Here is a 16,377-nt window from a genome sequence, read left to right on the forward strand (position 1 = left end):
ATATATATATATATATATATATATATATATATATATATCGTATATATATATATATATATATATATATATATATATATATATATATATATATATATATATATATATATATATATATATATATATATATATATATATATATATATATATATATATATATTATATATATATATATATATATATATACATTTATTTATTTAAGAAAAATAATTACCATTTACATATATATATATATATATATATATATATATATATATATATATATATATACGAGGTGTGTCATTAAAGTTCCAGGACTGGTGCCACACAAGTTTTATATATATATATGTAAATGGTAATTATTTTTCTTAAATAAATAAATGTATATATATATATATATATATATATATATATATATATATATATATACTCGTATATAGAATGTTTTATTTAAGCCATAATAAATAAATTAGAAATGTAGATCACATACCAAAGTAGAATTTGACTCTTGTAGATCACGTTGGCAATGTAGACTGCATACCAAAGTAGCAATGCACAAACACTAAATAAAAAAAAAATCAATACAACAATGAATCTCATGCAGTCTTCCATGTAGCAACAACCACTCTATCCTGCAAATGAAAACAGATCATAAAAGTTTTAACAAGCAGGAAAACTTTAATTTCTATTAAAAATCACTGAAGCTTCTAGCATGACTTTAACTTGCTTTTACCACTTCTATTTTGGAAGTAGAAAGAATAAAGTGAGTGGCAGAGATAAAATCATAACTGAATCATAATGATGGATGGGATAAAAATATGAGAGATGAAAGAGAAATTTCAACTTTAAGCATGATGTCTTCAAAGCTCTGTTTCTCAGTTTTCTCTCTACTCTTTTACTTGCAGATTCATGAATTTTAACTTGTACTGAACCCCCCCAAAAATCTATTGTTAAAATGTAATGAAAGTAAACAAATGTGTTATCTTAATTTACATAGACCACATATTTTGAGGTAAGGAGGTTTAAAATTAAGTGTTCTGCATAACTTAAAACATACTCTAATATCTTAGATAAGTAAAGTTTTGTTATAAATCTCTTCTGCTGCATGCTGAGAGTTAGTGGCCCATATTCATAACAACTGTTTGAGTAGTCACCCTGAGGCAAGCAAGCATTTTATCAAGGTGAAAGTTGGTAACAGCATCACAACAAGCTTAAAACATACATGCAATGAGCACAACAGGCATGCTGGGACTACATGCTGGACTGGTATTCATATCACAGCAGAATCATGGCTCACTACCTGTTGGGATGCATTAGTTGATTATTTGTATTGTATTACATGCTTTCTACACTGTTATCACCATATGCAAAATGTAAACATTATATCCTACCAAAGTTAGATGATACCCCACTCTATAAACAATGACATGATTTACAATACTGCTGTTTTAATGTGTTAACAATAGATACATGAATGCCACACAGTATACTGTTGAAGTAAAAATTATTGACTACATTTCATAAAATGCTATAACAAAAGGAGAGTTTTCTAATGTCACTCCTCTGTTGGTTTTGGAAGTAGATGTTCACATCCTGCTCCCTCCAAAAATTCAGGTTCACTGTTCTTCCCTTGCTGCATGTTGTTATCATCATTCTGTAAAGAATAACATCTAGTAAATAAAGACAATAAATACTTATTTCTGATATCATGCCTGAATGGTCGTACAAACAACTCAGATTGGTCTTACATTTTTCTGCATTTTACTGAATACAGGTAAAATAAGACAACTTGTATTATTCAATCTGATGACAGTATTAGAAATCATGTTGATAGCAAGAAATGTGAAATGTGAAAAAAAAACATTTCATAGTACATAATGAGGTAACAGATGGTGACAAGGAAATCATGCAAGGGGGAAAAACATGTGTGTATTTGTGCTAAGACTGAGGAGATAGTATGAAAAAAAAAAAAAAGGGGAGGGGACAAATAATGGTTGAAAAGCTGGTATGGTATCATGTTAGTGCATTATTTATAATATATATATATATATATATATATATATATATATATATATATATATATATATATATATATATATATATATATATATATATATATATATATACTTGAGAGGGTAGAGACTATGCTAATCTTCCCTGCAAATCTCTCACAGATACTCCATTCACCTCCTAGTCATCTTAAAAAGCACACAATAGATGTAACGCATTTAGAGTGGTCATGTAGCTCGCTAAAGTGAGAATGTTTTGCACTGATCATGTCAAATCCAGACAGATTAGCTAGGTGTAGGACGTAGTAGTAGATAACAGTATGGATTTCTGTGTGATTACGTACTGCTGATAAGAACCTCAGCCAATCACAAGCTGCTAAGGCTGGCACAGAAGCCACACTGACCCAAACCTAGAACCCACACAGCCTCCTCTAATCTTTCTGGCCCTCACATGCTTCCCAGGCAAACATGAGCTCTCCTGTACCCAAGGCCAGAAAACCAGACACCAAATCCAGGCAAAAATGGTGAGTTGGTGACCAATGTGTATTGAAAACATCCAAGGGGGTAGCTGGCAGAGAATTAACATCAAAATTCCCCTTAAGGTGCTGTCAAGGAGGGATAAGACAATGGAGAGAGAGAGAGAGAGAGAGAGAGAGAGAGAGAGAGAGAGAGAGAGAGAGAGAGAGAGAGAGAGAGAGAGAGAGAGAGAGAGAGAGAGAGAGAGAGAGAGAGTCAGGTCAGAGGTCGCAGGGTGAGGACGTGTCCGCAGGTCGCTCCTTAACTGAGCTTGCACGTTGTCCCATCCCCTCTACAGTCAGCGTGCTCCGGTACCCTCCACATACCAGCGCACCAATACGACAATTAAAGTGACGGATAATAGTGTATAGTGCAGTGACGAAGATTCAGTGCTGTAACAGTGAATAGTGTTGTGAGGCCGCAAGGGTTATTGCGACGATACTCCCCAACAACGTGGTCTCATCGCATCTGCAGTCGGCGCCCCTCCACCTGCCAGCACACCAACATGTGGCGTATAAGTGTACAGTGCAGTGAAGGAGATACAGTGTTGTGACAGTGTACAGTGCTGTAAGGATATAGGGGTTACTGTGACGAGTCCTGTCTCCATACCCCTCCCACTACTGTGCCCTCCCTACACAAAGGAAGGAAATCCCCTGGGAAATTAACCCCAAGCTGCACCCACACTCCCTCCTTTCGAAGCAATTAACTCCGGCGCAGAGACCCTGGACTGACCTGACTGACCTGACCGCACCCAACCCATCCCTAGCATCTACCACTGCAGCTGTCATCACTACTATCACCTGCTGAAACTGCACAGAAATGGCGGATCACAGGCCCATCAAGAGGCGAGACCTTCCCGGGTATTGCCCTCAGAAGTGGTGTGCTGTCTGTGGGAAGGCTGCAGTCAAGAATGCACCTTATGTTAGATGCGAAGGCAGAAATGACTGCCCCAATGTCTGCCACTCATCCTGCCTCGGAGACCATGATGTCTACACATGTGAAGACACACAGGAACTACGGAGGTTATGCAGCATTGAAGACGCTGTAGTTTACCTCCCTCTAGATCCTAACGAAAATGCTCCCACCACGCTTGCCGCCCCCAACGAAAGCGACGATGGTGGCAATGCAGACGCAGACGTAGACGTAGATGTGGACGAGCGGCAGCACTACAGGGAGATGGATAAGGAAGATCTCATCTCTTACACTCTACGCCTACAGAAGGATGTAACCAACAAAAATAAAATAATTCGGTCCCTCACGCTACAAAGGGACTGGATTCTAGAAAAACAGACACACGTGGCTGAACTACATGAGCTCATGGAGGTCCTCACGGAGTGCAAGAAAGCAGACGCAAGAGTTTCCAGCAGTTCTATTGCGACTACTGCTACTCCCTCCTCTATCCTGAGGACCTGGGAGAAGGCGTGTGCCTCCTCGGACCACTGGAGGCAGTGGTGGCAATCTGGAAGGCCTAAGCCTCTCATAAGAGTAGCGGACGCCCTCACCACAGCGGCCGCACCCCCGACCACCGCCACCACCACCACATCCTCAGGTAGCACCAACACCACCATTACCACCAATAACAATAGCAGCAGCAACAGTAACAAAAACACCATCAACAACATCAACAGTAACAGTAACGATAACAACAGCAACAACAGCAGTAGTAGTAGTAGCAACAGCAGCAACAACAACAGCAGGAGAAACAGCAGCAGTACTACCAGCAGCAACAGTAGTAGCAGCAGCAGCAGCAGCAATAGTAACAACAACAACAGCAACAATAATAGCGATAGTAGCAACAACAACAACAACAAAAATAACAATGGAAGCAGGAAGAAGACCCAGCGACAGCGACGCGGCCAGCGGCGGGCACGAAGTCACCCCAACACACCTGACCGGCGACCTGTCCCTCCTCCTCGCATGACTCAGCCACAGGCATCTGTGTACCCAGTGAGGCACAGGGGAGAGCAAAGGGTCTGATGCGACTACTGCTTCCGCCCCGGCCACACAGCTGAGATGTGCTACAGCCGCGCTGCTGACGAACGCCAGGAACAAAGGCAGGAGAGTATGTTCATGAGGGTTCTGACGGAGGGTTTAGCGCGGCAACAACTTCCTCACCCCCAGCAGCCCTTTCAGGCCCCCCTCCAGCCTTCCTGGCAGCCACAGCCCGGTCACTACCCCAGCTGGAACCTCTCCTCGTGGCAGGGCAGACACTAATGCGTCTCGCCTCACCACCACACCTCATTCCCAAGCCAACGCGAGGAGGCAAGGGAACAGACGCCCCAGCTGTCACCTGACCGTGGTCTCCGCCAACGTGAGAGGACTCCGCACCAATGTAGGTGACCTTAGTCACAATTTCGTGCTGAGACATAGTGCTGACATTGTCGCAGTAACAGAAACATGGCTGAGTGACGAGGTGGAGCCGACGTTCGGCAAAATATCAGGCTACTCCCTGTGGGTGAGGATGGACCGAAAAAATAGAGCAGGCGGAGGGGTCACTGCCTGTTTTAAGGACGGCCTCCAAACACAGGAACTTGAGGTAGCCGTGCCACACCTGATGGAGGCACTGTTCTTCAGGGTGGTACTTGCAGACAACAGTGGGCTTCTCCTCTGTGTCATGTACCGCCCCCTGAGACAAGGACGAGCCCCGCTAGACTTCCTGATGGAGGAACTCGACACCCTGCTCCAGCGCCACAAGTGTTCCCATGTGATGATAGTGGGGGACCTGAACTTCCACATGGAGCAGGATGCCTTCAGTAATCTCCTGACTGTTCAGGCCCTAACCAACCATGTCACCTTCCCTACACACGAGCGGGGAGGACTGCTGGATCCTGTGGTGACAGACCTACCCGAAGCCAGCATCAGCTGCCAGCAGTTAGGACCAGTGGGTAGCTGAGACCACTTTGCTGTGCTGTCTCAGGTCGAGCTGCAAACGGCGAGGGAAGACGCTATCCCGCGCACCGTCTGGCTTTGGAACAGGACGGACTGGCCATCCATGAAGCAGGACATGGAGAACACGGACTGGGAGTCCCTCCTAATGGGAGATGCTGAGACCAAGGCACGTACCCTCACCACCAGGCTCCTTGCCCTCCAACAGCAGCATGTGCCCTGCCGAGTATATCTCTCCAGGCCTGGTGATCCCGCCTGGTTTGGTTTTCGCTGCAGAGTATCTGCCAAGGCCAAGCATGCTGCCTGGGTGAGGTACAAGCGACACCCGTCACGCAGGAACAAGACGCTGCACCGGGAAGCGTGTAGGAGGATGACGTCTATCTGCAGATGGGCGAGGAATCAGCTAAGGGAGGACAGAAGGCGAAAGCTCAGTGGCCCAGGTGTTGGCAACAAGACCTGGTGGAATCTGGTGAAGGAGCAGCAAGGAGCATGTCACCGCGAGACTCTTCCTCCACTCACCAGACCTGACGGATCCACCGCCACGAGCAGTGCAGACAAGGCCACACTCCTCGCCGAGTTTTTCGCCAACAAGATGAAGGTTGACGACTCAGCACGACCTGTACCACAGCTGGCCCCGGAAACTGATTGCACTGTCACCACTGTCTTGGTGACGGCAGAGCAGGTTGAGCGGCTACTCGGTGCGGTGGATGTGGGTAAAGCCACAGGCCCGGATGACGTCAGCCCACGGCTCCTCAAGCAATGCGCTAGAGAGCTGTCAGCTCCTCTCACCACCGTCTTCACATCTTGCCTGAGGGAGAAGAAGTGGCCCTCAGTATGGAAGGAAGCGCGTGTGGTCCCAGTCCATAAGAAAAACTCAAGGTCTGAGCCCAACAACTACAGACCCATCTCCCTGCTCTCAGTGATGGGCAAGTTGCTGGAGCAAATAGTGGCTGCTGCCATCTGCCAACACCTGAGCGAGAACCATCTCCTCTCAGACAAGCAGTTTGGCTTCAGGCCTGGCAGATCCACCGCAGACCTCCTCCTCATCCTCTCCAAGGACTGGCAAGACACCCTGGAAGAAGGCCTGGACACCCTTGTGGTGGCCCTGGACATTGCTGGGGCTTTTGACAGGGTCTGGCACGCGGGGCTCATTGAAAAGCTTCACGCCAAGGGTGTCCAAGGTGACCTGTTAATGCTGCTAGAAGATTACCTCCAGGGTAGGAGCCTTCAGGTAGTAGTCAACGGGCAGTCATCAAGACCTTCACCTGTCCGGGCCTCAGTTCCACAAGGCTCCGTCTTGGGCCCAGTCCTATGGAACGTATACATCGACGACCTCCTCCGGCAGCTGTCATCTGTGGCAGCATACGCCGACGACTGCACACTCTCCCGCTCCTACTGCCGCCTCGACAGTCAGCGTGCCGTCACTGAGCTGAACAGGCAGCTCGGACTGGTGGAGCAGTGGGGAAAGATGTGGCAGGTTAACTTCGCTCCTGAGAAGACGCAGGTGATGGTCATCTCGCAGTCCCCAGGTGCTTCACACGCAGTCTCAGGACAGCTGCGTTTTGGAGGCAAGAGCCTGCCACTTCAGGATTATATCAAGATCCTGGGCGTGTCTGTGGACCGCGGCCTACGCTTCAATCACCACATCAGTGTCGTCGCCCGCCAGACCTCTCTCCGAGTCTCTGCCCTGCGTAGGATGGCGAACACCCTCGACCCACGGGGCATCCTCACGCTATACAGGGCACAGATACGCCCATGTATGGAGTACGGTGCCCTGTCCTGGATGTCGAGTGCCGCCACCCACATGCAGAGACTGGATGCTGTGCAGCGGCGAGCCCTGCGCTTGGTGGCCACCGATGAGGACCAACAGCACCCACCACCAGTAACGTCACTGGAGCACCGCCGGGACGTGTCGGCACTAGTGGTGTGCCACAAAACTCAGGTGCAGAGGGTCCCTCACCTTGACCCCCTGAGGCTGCTGCCACACGCAGTACAGAGGTGCACCAGAGCTGCAGCCAGTAGCGACGAGCTAGTGAAGGTGCCTCGATCTCGCTCTAGCCAACACCAGCGCACCTACACAGCCAGGACTTCGCGGCTGTGGAACATGTTCACGGCGGCCATGCCCCAAGTGCAGGACATGTCCACGTACCAGGTGAAGCTGGCAGCCCACAGCTGGCGTAGCACGCACCTGTCCCCACTGGCGCTTTAAATTTTTATTATTTTATTGTATTAACATTATAATCTTTATGTTAAGCATGTATAGTGTTATTCCTGTTAAAAATACTATCATAGGCTTTTTAAATAATTCCACACTCAACGTGGAATTTTAAGCCTTTCTGTAAATATTTGTTTAAAAAAAAAAAAAAAAAGAGAGAGAGAGAGAGAGAGAGAGAGAGGACCACATGAAGATTCAAGGAACCACAAGGACCATGAAGGATGCCTTGTAGATGCCTTGCTGATGCCTTATGGAGCAGGAAGCCACATTGCCCTGCTGCTCTTCACCCTCACATCACCAGTAAGTCCAGGTGGCCACCAGTGGACACTCCACCTAGACCCCAATCTGCACTGAGCATCCATCCACACACTGTAGAGATAAGCATTTCAGGATCCCAAAGTTTTTAGTTTAGTTAGGTAGGTAGTTCCACCTCAGGGTCTTCAATCCTAGAGAAGGGTGACTTAAATAGATAGGAAACTTCCTCAGCCTGGCTCCCATTTTTTAATGTTATAGAGTAAAGGTATTGATTAATTTATTCACTCTCAAACAAGTAACTTTTTTATTTATTTATTATTTATTTATTTATTTTCTATTTACTTTATCTATTTTGGTTTTCTCCAGCTTACTCTAGTTAGTTATTTTTTTATTTCTTATTTATTTATTTATTTATTTTATTTATTTTATTTATTTATTTATTTTTTTTTTTTTTTTATTTTTTTTTTCCCTTAAAATGTGTGAATGGGGAATACAGGATTTAATTAATAGAAGCAAAAGGATTGGTACTTAGCGAATTACATTTGTATTACAGATTTACAAGACTGAACAGTGAATACAACATTCAGAACAATTCAACAAGATAGTCAACAGAATGATATCATTTAAGGAACAAAAACAATTCATCAACTATTTGTAACCAAACATTACTCATTATTACACTGGACAAAGGAAGTTAGAATATGAGGAAATTGAATTTTCTGGTATCATGCTACTATCTGTGATCCAAAAGTTCCCAGACTGCCACAATAAATTAATTTAGGCCTACCTTATTTTCTAATCTCTGCTGTCCCCTTCAAATAATCCTATTGGGAATACAGCACTTTACTCACTGTTTAAAACTGAAACTCTCTTCTGAGGATACTATTCAGTACATCCATATTTCCATTTGGATTTCCTTGACATCATCACATCATTGCCCCCTCAATCAAACCTTCAGCACTGGAAATAGGGGGAAAAGTCACAGAAAGCTAGGGCAAATGGAAAGCCACTGCCATATTGTTTTTGGCTAAAAACTGTTGAACAAACAGAGTAGTATAGGACAGCACATTGCCATGATGCAGAGGCCAACAGAGTCTATGCATGCACTTGTCTAGAAGTTTCTTCCTCACAGTTTCCCTCAAATCCTTCATAATTTCAATATAAAAGTGCTGGTTCACTGTCTGACCTACAAGGAAGTACTACAAATGAATAATTTGCTCCCAAGTTGTAGTTACAGATTATCTCATCTTTGATCTGGATAAACTTTAACTCTTCCACTGGGATAAATGCTACTTGGTTTCCAGTTTACAGCCTTCATCACCAATGATGACCTTGCATCAGACACACTCCTGAAAATCTCTGCACAGTAACACTGTCTCTGGTCTTGTTGTCAACAGATGGGTTTAGCAGAAATCTGCTCAATGTGTTCTTCCCTGAGAATGTTTTGATATGACCTGAGCAATACTACATTACTACAAATGTTATTAATAATTTGCCAGTAATTCTTGTGGATGGAAGCATTTCTCCATTTCTTTTTTTCCTATTTTGTTTGATGATGGATGATCAAAACATTCAGTACCTACAATCAATATTTTTCTATATTCAAAATACAAAAAATCACTCAAATGCCTGAACTTAGCTCATACAGCCACAATTCATTTCAGAGAGAGAGAGAGAGAGAGAGAGAGAGAGAGAGAGAGAGAGAGAGAGAGAGAGAGAGAGAGAGAGAGAGAGAGAGAGAGAGAGAGAGAGAGAGAGAGAGAGAGAGAGAGAGGAGGCAGGCAGCAGTCTCAAAGGGAGCATTATACTCAAAATTTGGTAAATAGAGGTTTGTTATATCAAGGGTTTACTGTACATATTAGTTTAGTCCCCTTTCATTTTACAGTGTACTGTATTTTTTTTATTAAAAAATCATACATATAATTTTTTTTATTCTATTGTGTTTGAGTGAATTTAAAATGCATTCAATGAGTGAGAGACACATATTTTATAGTTTAAACTATAAATATAGATATTGCTGAGCCTTGTAGGGATGGTTTCCCATATTTGCAGATTTTCACTATTCATGGGAGGCATTGGAACATAACCCCTGCGAATAGTGGGGAAAAACACTATAAACAGTAATTTAAAACACGTAACAAGAAATTGGGGTGTTTTTTTTCGAAACTGGAATGGATTAATGGGACTTAGATTAATTGCATTGGGGAGAATTTATTTGATATATGAGCAAATTGAGTTATGAGCTCTGTCACAGAACAAGTTAAACTCGTAAGTCAAGGTATATTTATTATAGAATGTGTTTTAGCCAGGGAGGCCAAGGTAGATAGGTAGGTAGGTAGGATTCTTGATATGTAAATGGGAAGTGCTGAGATTCCAGGAGGACTGCAGACAAAAGGAAAGGAAAGGAGCCTGATATGATAAGCTCATAGGAGGAAGGAGAGTGACATTATCCCATTCCTGTGAGCTGACCAGCAAGATGATGAGATCGAGGGAGCTAAGGAGTCTCCTAGAGTTGTGTGAAAGGCCTCTGGTATACACAGAAGTGTAGGAAAGGCTGACTCCAAGATACTTTTAGTTGCAGCCTGATAGGAGGGCTTGCAGACACTGGACCCGTCCTGGAGGATTGATGGAGCCCAAGGATGCCCTGAACTCTGAGAGATTACTGAGTCAACCCCAATCAGTGGTTATGCATTCTCCCTGGGCTGGGGACAGGGTAGGGCACTCACCAGGCCCCTATTCCACCACCCCAGGGCCAGGACTAGTTGTGGTCAATGGAACAGCCAACAACTACTCAGAGGGTCAGATCCTGAAAGGACTCACGGGAACGACAGTGCCAAGAGGTTATGGAACCTCCTGGTCACAGCAGTAATGAAAGGTTAAATGAAGGAGAAAAAGAACTCTGTAAATCCAAGGAGATGTGAACTGTAAATGGATGCCAATCCAAAACCTGTGTTTTTTATATGTATGTATATTTAAATGAACTTATAAAATGTAAAGTCAGTGAGGTGTACGAGAGATTTTCAAACTTAGTAAGGAATGAGCCGTATATTGGAGTTTTTATACTTGAGAGGGTAGAAACTACCCTAGTCCTTACTGAAAATCTCTTGCCCACACCTCACTCACCTCTTAGCAGTTTGAAATGTGCATGGTGGATGTGGACATATTCTGAGTGACCATGTAACTTGTTAAAGCAAGAATTTTGCAGTAATTATGCCAAAACCAGGCAGGGGAGGATATTAGTTAGGTGTAGGAAGTAGAAGGAGATAACAGCATGGTTCCTGTGTTATTAAGTAGTGCCAATAAGAATCTCAGCCATTTACAAGCTGCCACAGCTCACGCAGAAGCAGTACTGACTCAAGCCCATGACCCATGCAACCTCCTTTCTTTCCTGGCCTTGACATGTACCAAAGCATACATGTGTTCTCCTACCCAGGCCAGCAGATCATGCAACTCCCCCAGGCAGTCACGGTGAGTGGAAGACTAACCATGTGCTGATAACACCAAGCAGGCAACCAACAGTGGAGTGACACCTCAATCCTTCTGCAGGTGTTGTCAAGGAAGGGACGATCAAGAAAAAGGAATTTCCAAGAAGGGACCACAAGGTACACCCAGGACCACAAGGGAACACCAGGGACACCTTGTGGACTTGAAAAGAAGCTGCTTGGGTTACCCCTTCACCCTCACCAGTACCGGCAGGACTAGGTGGCCACCAGTGGCCACACAACCTAGACCCTGATCAATCTGAGAGGGACACCCTCCACTACCAATCAGATAAGCAATAACAGGATCTCATAGTTCCATAGGTTAGTTAGGTAGGTAGTCCAATCTCATGATCTTCAACCATTGAGGGAGAAATGATAGATAGGAATCCTCCTCAGCCTGGCAAACATTAAGGTTTCCACCTTATGAGTGCTTACAGTAAAGATATTTATTTATTTTTCCTCTCTTTCACCAGTAATTCATCTTTTTTTTTTGTCTATTCCATTTTTATTATTCTGATTTTTTTTTACTTTATCATTTTCTTTCTTAAAATATGTGACTAGAGAGTCAGCACAATAAGTATCTATGCCAGGCAACTTATAATGTGAGTTTCAAAAATTTTTCACATTCTCAAACACCTTTTTACATATTTTCTTACTACATTTACATTGTTTAGGATTCTTCAGTGCAAAAAAAAAAAAAATGAAAATCAGCTAGCACCACAGACAAATCCATGGGTAAAAAGGCCAGCATTGTGCAGGTGAAGCACTCAGTACAAAATGTTCTAAGACTACACTTGTATATGAAAAAAAAATTTAATTTAAGTTTGTGTTTTGCTTTGTCTGTTCATAGAAATAAAATACATAGAAGAGGATTCCTACACTCCTTGATCCATCCTTTTTAGTAGCCTCTTATGACATTCAAGGAATACAGTGGTAATAGAAGAACCGGTGTTTTGAAAGAGTTGTTAGGATGGGAAGATCAGTGTGGGTTAAAATGGTTTGGGCATGTTGAAAGAATAGAGGACAGAAAACTAGCAAAGAGAATAACAAGGTCAGATGTGCACAGTGAAAGGTTAAGAGGAAGGCCACTCCTGGAGTGGATGAACTGTGTGAAGATGACTGAGTGAGAGAGGAATGACTGTGCAGCAAACAAGAACATTTGTACAAGATAGAGGTGAATGGGGAGCAACAGTGTTGAGTGCAAGAAAATATAAACTTACAAGACAAAGCTCACAAAGTTCACAAAGTTATTGCTCAGCCTAACAGTATACATATCTTTATACTCCCATCCATAACCATGCTATGGAATTTGTCTCAAAACTTTTGATATCACCTCATAGCATACTGTCCAGAAAAAGTGAAAACTGTAATTTTCCAACATCACACCTTTTTTCATCCTTTATGATATGAAGTAGACAATTTCTAGTCTTACAACAAGGTCCAAAATGAACTCAAACCTCATGCACATCAACAGAAGGGCAGGATTGCTAATCTTGTTGGTTATTCACATTACAACTCCCCAGGTTTCCTTTGCATATTCCCTGCTAAGTGAACAAAGGCTTCAGTATCAAAGGAGACAGTTATGTCTACTGAGATATGTATCTAAACCAGTGGGTCTCAATTATTTATTAAAAACAAATTAAACAAATAACACAGGAACAAGACATTTTAGTAAATATTTGCTTTAAAGAAGTTAAAAAAAAAGTAGAAGAAATAATCAAAATAAAGAATTTGAAAACATAAAATGTAATATTCAAAATAACCATAACACTGAATTTAACATACAACAAATCTAGTACAGTAACCCAAGTTTCATGGTCCCCAAGTTTTACGATCCTTGAGTTTTGTGCTGGGTCTTAAATTCTTACCACCCTGACTTTTTCACATAATTTTCTTGAGTTTTGCACTTTTGTTGCATGTGTGTTACACATTTCTACCATTATGTTACAGATAATGAAAATAAATACTTATGTGCAATGTATTGTATATGTATATCTGTGTACAATTCACATACCTTATCATACAAATTCTTTGTGGATAAACCACTTGTTAGCTACAACACTAGTCACACTGACTTGCATGTGAGAGAGGAGGAGAGGAAGGAATTGCTGCATTACAAAAATACATACAAACAAATGAGAAATATCTCACTACTATGATAGATATGGTGGTGCTGAACCTCTGCACTGCTGCATCACACCAGATGTGAGAACAAAACACACACAACATAATTCTAGATGTGATTGCACTGTACTGCCACACTGCTGTGTCATGCCAGATGTGAGGACAAAACATACACACTCACACAATTCTAGGCTATGTGGCTAGAATAAACAAGCATTTTTCAGGTTTTTCAATACTCCAAGTTTTGCAACCCTCAAGTTTTGTGCCATGCCTTTAAAAGAAAGCAAGTGTGAAACTCAGAAGAGTACTGTACATAGTAAACTACTGACTCTGACTATGCAGTTTCATCAACTTAACAAAAGCATATAAGGATATGCCAGATATTCAATATTTCAACTTCTGAAATGTAAGGAAACTTACTCCAGTTAACAAAGCACACCAAAATACAGTGGAACCTTGGTTCCACTGTATTTTCGAACAAAATTTTCAAACAAAATTTTGAACTCATTATTGCTTCAGTTGTGGTACCATAATTTGGTTCTAGAAGAAAGTTATTTGATTTCAAATATTAAGACATAGCAAGACCTGCCATTTATTACTAATTTATAATTTCTATAAATATTTACTTCATTTTATATATTTGAAAGAGAGAGAGAGACAGAGTGTAAGGCAGTAATTCAATCTTTGAAATAATGTAACTGTGATCCTGTTGAAAAGCCCCGATGTGAACAAACAGTTTTCAGCGCTCAGGAGTTATCTCGATAACCCCCAATGCCATTATTATTACACAACTGCATTTTTCCTGTAGCTTTTTCCAGCAGCAAGATGTCTAAGTGTTATGACCACCTTCATTTTGGAAATAAGTGAGTTGCTCCTTTCTGTGTCCTGCAAGACTTCCCTCACCAAATCAGTGACAAAGAGAATACCTCCACAGTCTAAGGCTCTAAACAGTATCTTCTGATGAGTTCTGTATCATTGAGTTCATTCAATACATCCTTTCTGGATAAATAATTTGTGGGCTGAAGATGTGAAGCAGCCATCTTGGCTGTCGGAGCATTTGTCATAAGCCACTAAGACAGGGTAGGCTGGTGTTTGGGAACAGATTAATCCATTTTACATTGATTCCTATGGAGAAAATAGTTTCAGTTTTCAAACATTTCAGATTTCGAATGGCATTCAGGAACGAATTAAGTTCTAGAACCGAAGTTGCATTGTACAAACTATCTCATAAGCTAATTCTGAACCGTAAAGGCATGGCACAGAACTGGTACTTCAAGTTCTCATATTACTAAAATGTAAAGATGCTTAAGTATACCAGTAAAAGGCTGAAATGAAGATATGCACAGCTTTATAGAATATGTAAATGTATCATGGTTTTTGGGCTGAAGGAGTTATATTCATTAGTTTCCCTTAAAATCTTCCCATTTCCATACCACTCTCCTAATTTAACCTGTAAGAGGTTAGCATATCTTACATCTTGAATCTGGTCACCAAAATTTGAATTTTCATTTTTGCTCCCAAATACAGAAAGAAATTGAGTTAAAGTTTGAAATCAACACTTTTAATCTCCCACTTGGCTTGCTCACTGATGCTACCAGATGTATGATTTCAAGCCATGCTACATTTTTTTTTTTTTTTGCAGCATTTTCTGCTCATTTTGTAGCACTAGGTAACAGTCTACTATATAAATATTCATAACAACTGCCTTTTCATCATGTATAGGCTTTTCATGAATAGATTGTTCATTTTTCAAAATAAAACACTGTCATCACAAAATTATTAGTTATTGTTTTTTTTTTCTCTTTTTTGTAACACAAAATATCCTTTTTTCTTTCTCTTTCACATTCCTTCCACAGTATTAACCAAGATGCTCAGAAGTGTAGCAAGGTATGGTATTCCTCATAACAAGGTTCAATGCATAGAGCCACATCACACTCATGACAGTAATACCGAGTGTCACTCCATTTTCTTTTTCATCTAGCTGTGTGGCTGCACACACGAAGGGGTTTCTGCACTTTTTTTTTCGTATCTGGTCATGGCTGCATGGTGCATGGAAAATGGTATCCTGTGAGATGTACAAGATTTTCATCCTACATGATGACCTAAGGTAAGGTGCTACGTGGCATTACCTCCCAGCAACTGATGTACCACTTCCATGACATACCATTGTAGAGTGGGATTCTTGCTTGTCTTATGCTTGAACATATATGATCATTCAGTATTGATACATCATTTAGGTGGAAAAATAGTTTCATATACCACTTGAGTGTTTTACGAGCACATTCTATGGAAGAAATCATTGCATCAGCTTTGTCTACTAAACACATGTTGGTATTGTAGCCTAGCACACACTCTGGCTGTCTGGTGGAGCAATCAGTGTTTTAGCTGAGAACCATCTGTGGATGGTAGATGGTGGTGAGAAGTGTTACCTCTCATTTATCTTTCCACAGAACTGTGAAAGTATTCTTGGCTTTTTGTAGATACAAACTCCCTTGTTTGGTAGAGAAGGAAAACATGGCATGTTTTCTGTGTTTTGTCACAGTGCCATATCCACCTGTCTGGAGGAAAGAACTTCAAATATACCAATTGTCAACATAGAGTACATGATTTTTATCAAGATAGGGCTCCATAAGTGTCATCGCTACAGCCCCTGACAGTCCCAGGTTCTTATCATCAGTGACATCTGTCCCAGCCCCTGTGTAAAGCATAATGTCCTGCACAAAACTAGTCTTGCTGTCACAAAAGAATTTGAAGCCAAACCTGTGGCATTTTGATGGTAATAATCAGTGAAAACTAATGTTTTTACACCACAGCTTCAAGCTCTCACCAATATTGATGTTTTTGTAGTGATAAAAAAGCATCCTTGAACTTCATTCTGAAATAATTGAAGACAATGCGAATCTTGTTCATCTTT

General features: G+C 41.9%; 1 protein-coding gene across 9 annotated transcripts in view; it reads right to left on the minus strand.

Annotated features, from left to right (window-relative positions):
• LOC135100438 (PDZ domain-containing protein 8-like) overlaps window positions 1–16,377 on the minus strand; it is a 176,566-nt gene that overhangs the window by 33,916 nt on the left and 126,273 nt on the right. For 5 of the 9 annotated variants that reach the window (XM_064003322.1, XM_064003319.1, XM_064003312.1 and 2 more), the window contains one exon: window positions 12,951–16,021. In XM_064003322.1, coding sequence (XP_063859392.1) covers window positions 15,896–16,021 — 126 coding nt within the window. In that variant the 3' untranslated portion in view covers window positions 12,951–15,895. Of the gene's footprint in view, window positions 1–466; window positions 1,631–12,950; window positions 16,022–16,377 lie in introns of those variants that run through there. The other 4 variants (XM_064003318.1, XM_064003317.1, XM_064003316.1 and 1 more) reach the window with 4 other exon arrangements.

This window comes from Scylla paramamosain, chromosome 5 (assembly GCF_035594125.1).
Source record: "Scylla paramamosain isolate STU-SP2022 chromosome 5, ASM3559412v1, whole genome shotgun sequence".
NCBI lineage: Eukaryota > Metazoa > Arthropoda > Malacostraca > Decapoda > Portunidae > Scylla > Scylla paramamosain.